At 41.2% G+C, this 14138-nt stretch overlaps 1 protein-coding gene across 1 annotated transcript in view; it reads right to left on the reverse strand.

Annotated features, from left to right (window-relative positions):
- EFCAB5 (EF-hand calcium binding domain 5) overlaps positions 1 to 14138 on the reverse strand; it is a 96834-nt gene that overhangs the window by 20753 nt on the left and 61943 nt on the right. The window contains 6 exon segments of the mRNA XM_055132217.1: positions 2486 to 2582; positions 2953 to 3188; positions 3790 to 4043; positions 6538 to 6641; positions 9559 to 9711; positions 13907 to 14135. Coding sequence (XP_054988192.1) covers positions 2486 to 2582; positions 2953 to 3188; positions 3790 to 4043; positions 6538 to 6641; positions 9559 to 9711; positions 13907 to 14135 — 1073 coding nt within the window.

Genomic DNA, 14138 nt, shown 5'->3' on the forward strand with positions numbered 1-14138 from the left:
TCTAGTGAAGCATTAGACACACCACTCACTCCCCCACCCAACCCCGAGAAGCACAATGAACTTGTGTATCTACAGGCTCAAATGTGGCCAGTTATTTTAATTAAAAATCAAAAACAAAACATTTTTTTGGGGGGTGGCCATTGGTGGACTTTAATCAAACCCAAAAAGGCCAAATAAAGTGGCAGCTAAATTCTCTCTGGTTTATTAATACATGTTACATTTAGAAACAAACCTATCCCAGGGCTCGAGAGATAGTATAGCAAGTAGGATGCTTGTCTTGCATGCTGCTGAACCCGTTACAATGCCCTGCACCCCATTGTGGGACTTCTGTCCCTCAGTTGTGATCTCTGAGTGCATAGCCAGGAGTAAGCCCTAAGCACTGCCGGGTGTAACCACAAAGCAAAGCAAAATAAATGAATAAATAAATACAAATTTGCCCACTTGGTGTTTAACTTCTGCACTTCCCTCCCCCCCCCCCGCCCCCGCTCTGATAGTCTTATCTGTTCTGTCCTCTTAGCCTGACTCCCTACCCCCCAAACTGCTGGGTCATTGGAGTCCTGGACAATGGGCCAGGACTGAATTGTTTGGGGCCACTACTGGGCTCCTACTGGGGCAGATAGGCCAGGCCCCATCATTCTCAGCACTACACACTTCCCTGGTTTTCCTATTGCTCAGCTTTGCTAAACTAATACTTCCTTATGTTCATAGAACTAACTGCAAAGTGTATGGCTAGTCTTATGTGCATATTTAAATTATTTATTTATTTATTTATTTATTTATGGACTGGAGTGATAGCACAGCGGGTAGGGCGTTTGCCTTGCACGCGGCTGACCCGGGTTCAATTCCTCCATCCCCCTCAGAGAGCCTGGCAAGCTACCCGTGGCATATTTGATATGCTAAAAACAGTAACAACAAGTCTCACAATGGAGACGTAATTGGTGCCAACTTGAGCAAATCGATGAACAATGGGACAACAGTGCTACTTTGCAGTGCTATTTATTTTTGACTGGGTATGCATTCCAACACCTCAGCTATCACCAGTGTGCCCACCTCTCTTCCCCCAAGGATTCCAATGCTTCTTCCCAAGAAACCCATTCCCCTCCACCCCCACACCCCCCTAATTCAGTTCTGTGCATCAGTTCTCTCATTGTGTTGCCTTTGGCCCTTTGTTGTGGCCTTGCTAGTTGGAGTTTTTTTTTTTTTTAATTGAATCACCATGAAATACACAGTTACAAACTGTTCATGGCTAGGTCTCAGTCACACAACACCCATCTCTCCACCAGCTTACAATTCCCATCACCCATGTTCCCACTTTCCCTCCACCTCCTTCATCCCCCACCAGTCTGCCACTATGGCAGGCACTTTTCCTCTCTCTCTCTCTCTCTCTCTCTCTCTCTCTCTCTCTCTTTCTCTCTCTCTCTCTTTTTGGGCATTATGGTTTGCAATACAGGTAATGAGAGGTAATTCTGTGTGTTCCTTTTTTCAGCATGTGGCTCTTTACCTACTCTCAGCATGCAGTTCTTTACCAGAGTGATTATTTCCAGTTATCATTATCATAGTGGTTTCTTCACTATCTCAGATTTTTTAAATTATATTTTAGGCGACTTTTTGTTTTTGGATGCAGAGGACAGATTTAGGGCTATCTACTAAAGTTCTCAGGAGCCATTCATGATTCTATGCTCAGGAGTGAATCCTGGAGGTGCTGCATTCAGATATCACCTCTAGCATGGGGCGGGGGGTGTTTGGGGGACCATATGGAGTGCTGTGCTAGGGATCAAACCCAGGTCAGCCACATGCAAGGCAAGTAAACTGCCCTCTATATTATTTCTCTGGCCCTTGCTTTTGTTTTGTAATGAAAACACATGTAATCCACGAGTGGGAACTGGATATGCTTCTGAATCCTACCTGTGGCTCAGATAGTCATTAGGAGAATGCAATCAATTGGAGACAGTGCCTTTTAGAAGACTTAAAATCAAAATTATTTTTATCCAAACATTGAATTTACACACCACATGTTTTATTCTTTTTTCTTAGATTTTGGGCCACACTTGATAATGCTTAAAGGTTACTCCTGGCCCTGCACTCAGGAGTCACTCCTGATGGTGCTTGGGGGACCATATAGAATGCAGGGATTGAACCTGGATCAGCTGCATGCAAGGCAAGAGCCCTACCTGCTGTTCTATCTCTCTAGCCCACATGCTTTTTTCTTCTTCTTTCTTTTTTTTTTTTTGCTTTTTTTGGTCACACCTGGCATTGCACAGGGGTTATACCTGGCTTTGCACTCAGGAATTACTCCTGGCGGTGCTCAAGGGACCATATGGGATGCTGGGAATCGAACCCGAGTCGGTCGCGTGCAAGGCAAATGCCCTACCCGCTGTGCTATCTCTCCAGCCCCTCACATGCTTTATTCTAATAAAAAATTCTGAAATGAAATTGGTTTTTTTTTGCTAGTACAGATTTAGATCATGATTAAGTGGAAATTTACCTCTGATATATTCATCAATGAGCTGTAAATTAACTTTCTGATACTCAGCAGTTGGATCAAAGACACAAATTTTCTCAACTAAATATTTGTCAACATGCTGTGAACAAAGAATAAAAATCAGAGGATTATTAGCAAGCTTAAGGAAAGGGCCCAGTTCACCAGTTTGCAAAATTCTATTTACATACATTCTAAAATAGGCAAAACCAATCTCTGCACAGAAGTCAGGATTTTGGCTACCCTTGAAGTTAGAATTTGGGTACGTTGGTGAAGGGGAGAAATGGTAGAGGGCACAATAGGGGAGTTTGGGGGGTATACTAATGATATTTCTCAATATGGAATGCTGATTTTTAATGTTTATTCTGTAAAAGTTCTTGCATCTGTGCTCTTTGATTTGTACACTTATGATTTATATACTTCAACTTGCATGGTTTATTCTTCAATTAAAGGAACATTAAACAAAAACTTACCAGTTTACACTTTTCCCAACTTTCTGTGTCCAAATCAGGATGAAAGAACAGGAGAATTGCCATTAGGATGTTATGGACTAGCTTTGCATGGGCTTCTATCTCCTGGGACATAGGAGAGAGAAACAGGGACAAGAAATCCATGAAGGAGACCGTCTGGAGGCCTTCCTGTAGTTCTTGCAGCATGATGCGAAAGAAGAGAATTCCTGCCCTTTGGACTTCTCCATTTCTCTCAATGGCTGGAATAGCAGAATGGTAGTACACATATATTACTTCTTTAAAAATAAATTTCGGGGTGCACTATAGTCAAAATCTTCAGGAATAAAGACCTCACTTTAAGGTTTTAAACAGTCTTCGTTTTTTTAGGGAGGGAGAGATAGTACAGAACACCAGTAGTGTGACCCAACTTTTTTTGAGGAATATATTTAAAGTAGTTGATACATACCAGTGAATTTAATAAATGCTAGTTCTTCTTTTCCTTTATGAGTCCGTTCAGTTCTAAAACCATATGACTCTAGCCCAGAAACTGTGATTTGCTCCTCTTTTACATACCATATGCATCATCTAAAGACTGAAGAATTCCTTATGCATAATATTGATAATTTTATTTTTTAATTTAATTATTATTTTTTTATTTACTTTTTGCTTTGGGGTACCATATGTGGTACCAGGGATTAAAACAAGGTCGGCTGCATGCAAAATAAGAACCTTACTTCCTGTACTATCTCTCTGGTACAGATAATTTTAAAGCGCTCATTCTAGAAAATGTATTCTTCATTGCATTGTCACCTCCCCAAATGGATTAAACCCATGCACCTAGAGTTAACGCATTTACAATACCTAAGATATACTTTTTCTTTATCTCTCCAGATAATTCGCCCAGTATTTCATTGCAGGCAGCTTGGATCACCTTCACCATTTTCTGTAGATCTTTAAATTCTCGATAGCACAACATCTTTTTCTTGCCAAAGTTAAAATCCAAGACTCCCAAAACCTCTCCTCTTATTTCACGTAGTGGAACTGCCATGTGGGTCTCTCCACAAGCAGAGGTCAAAATAACTTCTGAAGTATCTGCACACTTAAACAGGAAATCTCTGAAATCAAAACCAAGAAAGCAAAAAGACACAAGACATCAGCCGGTTTATCACACTCTACCCAAATACACTGAATCCCTCTCTTCAGTGCCTACTATACCTCAACCACACCAGCCCATATTATTTTTTCATTTGCCTGCACCACTCCACCCTTTGATCTCACAGGTCTTTCTCCCCCAGCTCACTCACCTCAGAGAGGCTTCTCTAGCTAGCAATCCAGAGTAGCAACCCCTGACTCCATCTAACCTGACACTTACTTGAAAGTATCTGTCTTTTGATTCTGTTTCCCAGCAAGTTATGGTTGAATATGTGAAGTGTGCTGGGTTTGCTAGCTTAAGGGGTTCGGGCCTGAGATGGAGTTGCTTATCCAACATTCTGGGAGCAAGGGATACAGGTCAGTTGGAGGGCATGTTTAGCACTTATGAGGTCCTTGCTTTGATCCCCAGAAGCAAGTTTGTTTAAAGTTTTTTTTTTTTTTTTTGCTTTTTTGGGTCTCACCTGGCGATGCACAGGGGTTACTCCTGGCTCTGCACTCAGGAATTACCCCTGGCCGTGCTCAGGGGACCATATGGGATGCTGGGATTTGAACCCGGGTCGGCCGCGTGCAAGGCAAACGCCCTACCAGCTGTGCTATCTCTCCAGCCCCGTTTGTTTAAAGTTTTTTAAAATAAAATTTTTAGGGCTACTTCTGGAAAACAATATGGACGACTCTCAAAAAATTAGATATTGAATTCCCATTTGACCCAGCAATACCACTGCTGGGAATATATCCCAGAGAGGCAAAAAAGTACAATCGAAACAACATCTGCACATGTATGTTCATCGCAGCACTGTTTACAATAGCCAGAATCTGGAAAAAACCCGAATGCCCCAGAACGGATGACTGGTTGAGGAAACTTTGGTACATCTATACAATGGAATACTATGCAGCTGTTAGAAAAAAGGAGGTCAAGAATTTTGTAGTCAAGTGGATGGGCATGAAAAGTTTCATGCTGAGTGAAATGAGTCAGAAGGAGAGAGACAGACATAGAAAGATTGCACTCATCTATGGTATATAGAATAACAGAGTGGGAGACTAACACCCAAGAACTGTAGAAATAAGTACCAGGAGGTTGACTCCATGGCTTCGAGGCTGGCCTCACGTTCCGGGGAAAGGTCAACTCAGAGAAGCGATCACCAACTACATTGTAGTCGAAGGCCATGTGGGGGAAGGGAGTTGCGGGCTGAATGAGGGCTAGAGACTGAGCACAGCGGCCACTCAACACCTTTATTGCAAACCACAACAGCTAATTAGAGAGAGAAAACAGAAGGGAATGCCTTGCCACAGTGGCAGGGTGGGGTGGGGGGGAGATGGGATTGGGGAGGGTGGGAGGGACACTGGGTTTACGGGTGGTGGAGAACGGGCACTGGTGAAGGGATGGGTTCCAAACTTTGTATGAGGGAAGTATAAGCACAAAAGTGTATAAATCTGTAACTGTACCCTCACGGTGATTCTCTAATTAAAAATAAATAAATTAAAAAAAAAATTTTAGGGCTAGAGTATAATGAGAAGGATGCTTACCTTGCATGCAGCCAGCCTGGTACCCCATATAGTCCCCCAAGCCTTGCCAGGAGTGATCCCTGAGCACAGAGGCAGGAATAAAACCTGAGTACAGCCAGATATGAACTTTTCAAAACAAATAAATAAAATAAAAAATAATATTCTCTACCTCTTCCCCAACTATGTTCCAGTCTACCTTTTATAAATATAAAATTCATATTTACAGGCTAACTAACATAGAGACGATGAGCTCTGAGAAGTGATGTGGACGTAATTTTCTATTTTTATTTTCAGTTATTGGGCCATGCCCAGCTGTGCCCGAGCTTTCTCCTGGCTCTGTGCTCAGAAATCACTCCTGGAAGGGGTCAGGGAACTGTAGGGACTAAGCCTGGGTCAGCTGCAGGCATTGCAGGCATATTTCTGACCCTTTCTATACTATCTCTTGAGCCCTGGGTATGTTATTCATAATCACAGTTGGTAGTTGTTGAATTCCATGTTTATAAGAAAAACATAGGAAATAGAATATTAATATGCTAAAATGCAATTTTAATGTAAATTATAAGTGGAAGTTGTTTATTTTATTTGGTTTGGGGACCATACCCTGCTGTGCTCTGCGCACAGGAATCACTTCTGATAGTCATTGGCGGACTAAATGTGATGCTGGGGATTAAACCTAGGTCAGCCACATGCAAAGCAAGTGTCCTATCTGCTATACTATCACTCCAACAGGAAAACTATTTTTAAGAGAACTTGAAGGGAAAGGAGTTAATATACCCTACGTAGACAGGACTTTTTTTACTTAAATCTTCAATCAGAATGAGAGTCATTGTATATGAATAAGAGGCAGAAACTGTCGCTTAAATCTGCTCTCACACGAGAACTGAGGTGGGGGGTGGTGAGTAGAGGGCTAGGGTTTTGGGAGTCAAATAAAACAGACATAGCCACTTCTCATACCTGAAGATACATGTCTTCCTGAAGATGGTAGGAGGATTCTTGTAGATATCTGTTAGACCTTCGTTCCTTGTTGTCATCATATTGCGTAGCACATAGTCTGCATTCTTGAAAAAAAGGAGATTTCATTACAGAGAGGAATGATAGTACCTTACACTCCCATTAAGGTTTTGGGGCACAAATAAAGAGAAACAGAAAAGTTTATATGACCTCCAGCTTTATACTGATATTATACTTATTTAGAATCATTAAAGAACAAAGTTTCCACATATTATTATCACACTCCACACTATGTGGATAGTGATCTTTGTCCTTGCCACTTTACCAGTACTGTTCTTACCCAGGTTACAGTGACTCTGTCAAACATTTTGTCTCCAATTCTCAATTTCTTCTATTTCTTGACTGTTTATGACACAGTTTTGGGGCCACTTTTGGTGGTGCTCTGAGGTGACTCCAGGTGGGCTTCAAGGGGACAATATGAGGTGTCATGGATCAAACTCAGGTCAGCCACATGCAAGGGAAGGGCCTTACCCTCTGTATTATCTCTCTGGCCTTTATGCTTCTTCTTCTTTTTTCTAAATATCACTTTATATTGTCCTCATTGTTGTGAAGTCCAGGGGTCACATACCTTGTTCACTTGTTTGCAGTGTCCACCAGGGGTAGAACCCCTGGCAGTGCTCAGGGACTACTTCCAGCTTGCTGCTTGGGGGTTGATTTTGACAGTGCTGGGATTGTGATCTGGACCTCTGGCATGCAGAGGTCCACTAGCTTTCTCCCTGGCCCTTAAATATCTTCTGAAAAAAGACCCAGGGGGTGGAGTGATAGTACAATGAGTAGGGCATTTGCCTTGCACAAAGTTGACCTGGGTTCAGTTCCGGCATCCCATACAGTCCCCTGAGAAACTCCAGGAGTAAATCCTGAATGCAAAGCCACGAGTAACCCCTGAGCATCACCAGGTGTGGTACAAAAGCAAAAACAAAAAAACCCAAAACCACATACAGCTTTATTGAAGTATGACTGGCACATGAAACATAAAGCATACATATTATACTTTAGATACTTATTTATATTATTTAAGTTGAAGCATAAATATTATTTCAGACACTTATACTATTTATATAAGTATAATACTTTATACTATGAAGTATTGAAGGATTAGTCTAGAAGCATATATAGAAAATAAGGGACTTTAATAATAATAAGCCTGAAAACGAAGTTTTTCATGTCATTTTACTTAGCCCAATAAACTATAAATTCAGCAAGTGTATTAGCAATAATCAGTAATACAATAATTGCTTCTAGTTAAAACTTCCCAGAAAAGTCCACCTCCCACAGCCATTGCCATGTCCATTTACCTGCCAGCCCTGCTCTTCTGAGTCATAACAAAAATATCTAAGGAGATTAGAGTCAAGCAGTTAAAATTCATGGACACACTGGCCTCCTAGTTGAAAACTCTGGGTGTCCCCAAGAGGGGTTAGGTCAAGTCCCAGCCTGCTGAAGCCCTGACAGCCCACCTACACCCTACTGCTGACCCACCATTCCAATGGCTCACCTCTACCACTTCACTAGTAATCTCTGCAGACACAAAACTAAAATTCCAGGTACTCAGATGTCCAGGATGAGAACTCTGGAGTCTCCTCGGAGTGGGGCAGGTAGCCTCCCCCACCCCACCCCTCATATTTCAACAGCCATTCACACTTCCCCTAGCCAGCAACATGTCAACTCATTGGCTCAGTTTTACAGATCCTGAAGTTTTGGGAATGGGTGGTCTCATATGCCAAATATGACACCTACAAATTCCACAATACTGAAATTCCAGTAGGAGCACACAAAATTAGATGGGAAAGTAACACATATGCCAACTTAATTCAAAAAACAGAAACAATGCCATAGAGAGCTGTTGGTCTCATGAAAGGAAGACACTGTTTCATCCATTATCATCAAACCCAAAATTCTAACATTAAAAGTAATTGTAGAAACCGGAGAGATAGTACAGCAGATAAGGCATTTGCCTGTGTGTGAGAAGTCTGGGTTTGATCCTGACATTGTATATAGTTCCCAAGTACCTCCAGGAGTGATCCCTGAGCACAGAGTCAAGAGTTAGCCCTGAACACTGCTGGGTATAGCCCAAACACCAAAAATTGTTAATCAAGTAAGTGTAAAGAAACAAAACAGGCTGGGGTGTCCTAGGAGTTAGGTTGCATGTTATGCACCCCAACCTGGTGCAATCCCTCTCACTGAACTATAAATTCACTGTGCACTGCTGAATATGGAGGTCCCTGGCACCACTGGATGTGGCTCTGGAAACCCCAAAATCACAGGACTGAGCAGCACCCAATTCACCAAATATTTCTAGAAGTGCCCTCTAGGATTCCTGAGCACACTTGGGAGGCCTCTATCCCCCTAAAAAAGAATCAAAGTGAAAGTTCAAAAAATATTTTCACATGATAGATATGGAACTTTAAAAAAAATGGAGTGATGTGATGTGTCCCTCTAAAACAACAGTACCTCATTCCTCCCCACTTCATTCCTAGGAACCTGAGGCTGTTCCAGTCACTGTGAACTCCCCACCTTGGCCAGGGAGGCTTACACCAAGATAGATCAACAAGAGTTTTCTTTGGGGGGTTTCCAAATAAGAAGGGAAAAGAAACATTCTTTTCTAGTTATTAAGCATCTGGCTTGCCTGTAGGGAAAAATATCATGAGCCGAAGTACAGAGGGAAATAAACCTGAAAATTGGGAAGAAAGAACACAAGAGAGCTGTGATGGTTTTGAGAGCCCAGATCTGGTTATCCCAGAAGCCAGCCTGACTCCTGCCCATTCTTTGTTCTGGTTACGTGAACAAATCAATTCTTCCCTGTGCGTTGGGCAGCTGGATAGGAGTCCTTTCAATTCCCGCCAAGGATCTTGAGGTGGAATCATGGGAACTAGGAGAGTGAACTGCTAAGCAAACTGGATGCAGTTTTAAAGATATAAACACCAAGAAATACTCTGGGGTGGGCCAACACTGCCCATCCTTGCCTACTTTCTCTGGACTGGGCTCAACGAAATATGTAGTGATGGAGGTGATGTTGGTTGTGATGTTGTAGAGCCATCCGATGCCAGTGATCACAACATGCAGAATGTGCTCCCGGCTGTGGACATAGTGGTAAGCAGTACTAAAGATATTGGTAACTCCCTGTAGAGACAAAAAGTTTAAATTACACCTTTTTAAAAATAACAAAATCAGGGTCAGAGTGACAGTACGGTGGGAAAGACACTTGCCTTGCATGTGGTTGACAATACTTCAATTCCCAGCTGTACATGTGACCCCTTGAGCACTACTAGGAGTGATCCCAGAGCACAGAACTAGTAGAAAACCCTGAGCACTGCTGAGGTGTTGTCTTTTTTTGTCAAAAAAATAAAAAAAGCATTGTGATAAAAATGAATAGAATAACAGTAGTGGGAATCTGTTTCCTACAAGTTATTCATCAGCTCTCAAAAGGTAGAGTTGAGCTTTGACTATGAAAGAAGGATCATCAAGAAATCCAAGGCGAAATCTACCATAAGACCCACATAATTGTTTTTGATAATTACCAATGAAATCTGTGACATGTGCTATCATCAGAAAATACTGACACAGTAAGATAAACTCTGAAATGAGGAAAAAAGCCAAGAACTAAAATCAGTGTTGAAGACATGTGTGCAAGTTGACCTGCTGTGTTGCAATATTAATATTTCTATCTTTATATGACAACTGTCATCAAATCAGCAGTGGAGGATGTGCTTGGTTCCAGGCCTGCATACATGCTAACTTAAGTCTTATAGACATAAAGAGAGCTTGTTCCGCAGACATATGTGGGGCTTCCTTAGAACCCACATGTGGTCTTCTTGTAAAGAAAACTCTAGGGTCCACAAATTCGTTTTCCCCCAACAAATTCTTAAAAAACATATGCACCTTCTATTAGAACCCAAGTGTCTTATTTTAAAAATTATTATTATGATGATGATCGACCAGAGTAATAGCACAGCGGGTAGGGTGCTTGTCTTGCACACGGCCGACCAGGATTCAATTCCTCCGTCCCTCTCTCGGAAATCCCGGCAAGCTACCAAGAGTATCTTGCCCACACGGCAGAGCCTGGCAAACTCCCCATGGCGTATTCTATATGCCAAAAGCAGTAACAACAAGTCTCACAATGGAGATATTACTGGTGCCCACTCAAGCAAATCGATGAGCAATGGGATGACAGTGATAAAGTGATTATTATTACGGTTTGGGGGACCATACCTGGTGGTGCTTAGGGATTACTTCTATGCTCAGGGATCACTCTTAGTGGAGTTTGAATGATCATATATGGTGTCAGGAATCAAACTAGAGTAAGCAATGCTAAAGGTAAGCATTTTTTTTTTTAAGAATTTTTGTTGGGGAAAAACTAAGAGCATTTCCTCTAAGATCAGGAACAAGACAAAGATGCTCACCCTCACCACTTCTATTAAATATAGTACTGGAAGCATTTGCAATAGCAATTAGGCAAGAAAAAGATATTAAGGGCATCCAGATAGAAAAGAAGAAATTAAGCTTTCACTATTCGCAGATGATATGATACTATGTTTAGAGAATCCTAAATCCTCTACCAAAAAACTCCTAGAAACAATAGACTTGTATAGTAAAGTTGCAGGCTATAAATTCAATATCCAAACGTCCATGGCTTTCCTATACGCAAATAATGAGAGAGAAAAAAGTGACATCATAAAAGCAATCTCTTTCACAGTTGTGCCTCAAAAGATAAAGTACCTCGGAATCAGCTTAACTATACGAGGTAAAGGACTTGTATAAAGAAAACTACAAAATGCTACTTCAGGAAATAAAAGAGGACACGAGGAAATGGAAAGATATTCCCTGCTCATGGATTGGAAGAACTAATATAGTCAAAATGGCAATACTCCCCAAAGCATTGTACAAACTCAATGCAATCCCTATAAGGATACCCTTGACATTCTTCAAAGAAATGGAGCAAGCACTCCTGAAATTTGTATAAAACAATAAGCCCCCACGAATAGCTAAAGCAATTCTTGGGAAAAAGAAAATGGAAGGAATCAACCTCCCCAACTTCAAACTCTACTACAAAGCGGTAGTAATTAAAACAGCATGGTACTGGAACAAAGGCAGAGCCGCAGACCAATGGAACAGGGTTGAATATTCTGACACACAATCCCGAATATATGATCACCTAATCTTTGATAAGGGAGCAAGAAATGTGAAGTGGAGCAAGAGAAGCATGTTTAACAAATTGTGCTGGCAAAACTGGACAGCTACATGCAAAAAAATAGGCTTAGATCTCCACCTATCACCATGTACAAAAGTCAGATAAAAATGGATTAAAGACCTCAACATCAGACCAGAATCCCTAAGGTACATTGAACACAAGGCCGACAAAACCCTCCACAGCATTGAAGCCAACGGTATCTTTAAAGCTGACACGCCACTGGCCAAGCAAGTGAAAACAGAGATAAATAAGTGGGACTATCTTAAACTAAGAAGCTTCTGCACCTCAAAAGAAACAGTGACCAAAATACAAAGACAGTCTACAGAATGGGAAAGGATATTTACCCAGTACCCATCTGATAAAGGGTTGATATCAAAGATATACAATGCACTGGTTGAACTCCACAAGAAGAAAACTGCCGACCCAATCAAAACATGGGGTGATGAAATGAACAGAAACTTTCCCAAAGAAGAAATCAGAATGGCTGAGAGGCATATGAGAAAATGCTCTACATCACTAATCATCAAGGAGGTGCAGATCAAAACAATGAAATATCATCTCACACCACAGAGACTGGCCCACATCCAAACAACCCAAAGCAACCGGTGTTGGAGTGGATGTGGGGAGAAAGGGACTCTCCTTCACTGCTGGTGGGAATGCCTACTGGTTCAGCCCTTTTGGAAAACAATATGGAGAATTCTCAAAAAATTAGAAATTGAGCTTCCATTTGACCCAGCAATACCACTCCTGGGAATATATCCCAGAGAGGCAAAAAGGTATAGTAGAAATGACATCTGCATTTCTATGTTCATTGCAGCACTGTTTACAATAGACAAAATCTGGAAAAAACTGGAGTGCTTAAAAACAGATGACTGGTTAAAAAAACTTTGGTACATCTACACAATGGAATACTATGCAGCTGTTAGAAAAGATGAAGTCATGAAATTTGCATATAAGTAGATCAACATGGAATGTATCATGTTGAGTGAAATAGTCAGAAAGAAAGAGACAGACATTGAAAGATTGCACTCATATGTGGAATATAAGGTAGCAGAGAGGTACGAGCTTGCAATGATGCAACTTCTGGCAGAAATTTCTCTCGACTTAGTTACTAAAGTACTAAAATACAGAAATCCAAAACTGTGTGGCTACTATTGTGGCTGCACGACCTCATATCTCTTCATTCTCAGCAATGGAAAACAAATTATCAAATGCTTCCTTTTCAGCAGGTCTGACTTTGGGAGGGGAAACTCCAAACAATAATAGTGAGTTTTTTGTTGAAATATTGAATGTAATCAAAGTAAAGAGAAAGTAAAGTGAAATTTATCAGCTACACAGGCGGCGTTGGGGTGTGGGGGGATGGGGGGAGGTATACTGTGATTCTTGGTGGTGGAATATGTGCACTGGTGAAGGGATGGGTGTTCGAGCATTGTATAACTAAGACTTGAGCCTGAAAGCTTTGTAACTTTCCACATGGTGATTCAATTAAAAAAAAGAAGAAGAAAAAAAGAAAAAAAAGGGATTGATGTTGAATCAGTGTCTGAAACAGTATGTGTCTGAAATTATGAAGTTAATAACTTATATTTATTTATTTATTTTATAATAAATAATTTTATTATAATTAAAAATTTATTGTTCCATATGAATTTCCTGAAGAAGTGTTTTGTCTATTTACTTATTTATTTTGAATAAATTTTATTTATTTATTTTTGAGTCACACCTGGTGATGCATGGGGGTTACTCCTGGATTTGCACTCAGGAATTATTCCTGGCGGTGCTCAGGGGAACATACGGAATGCTGGGAATTGAACCCGGGTCGGTCGCATGCAAGGCAAATGCCCTACCTGCTGTGCTATCGCTCTAACCCCTAATAATTTTTATTTTTGGTTTTTGGGTCACACCCGGCGATGCACAGGGGTTACTCCTGGCTCTTCACTCAGGAATTACCCCTGGCGGTGCTCAGGGGACCATATGGGATGCTGGGAATCGAACCCAGGTCGGCCGCGTGCAAGGCAAACACTCTACCCGCTGTGCTATTGCTCCAGCCCCTCTAGCCCCTAATAATTTTTTTAAAATATAGACCAAGTTCATCTATCATTGTTCTTTAAGAATTCTTCTTTTACTTACCTGATAGAAATTAATCTCATGATGTAGAAAGATATTTATTTTCTGAGGATCTCTTAGGGTGTCAATAGCCATGACCCCAAAGATCCTTAGATGTGCATCTTGGAGAGGGAGAGCCAGGAAGGACCCGTTACAATCATTCATCTTCCGGGAATGGTTCCAAAACATTATGTTTCCATGGTGCTGAACTTGGGGGACATGTATTGGCTTTCCTTCATCGATAACTGTAAAGCTG

Source organism: Sorex araneus, chromosome 3 (genome assembly GCF_027595985.1).
Source record: "Sorex araneus isolate mSorAra2 chromosome 3, mSorAra2.pri, whole genome shotgun sequence".
NCBI lineage: Eukaryota > Metazoa > Chordata > Mammalia > Eulipotyphla > Soricidae > Sorex > Sorex araneus.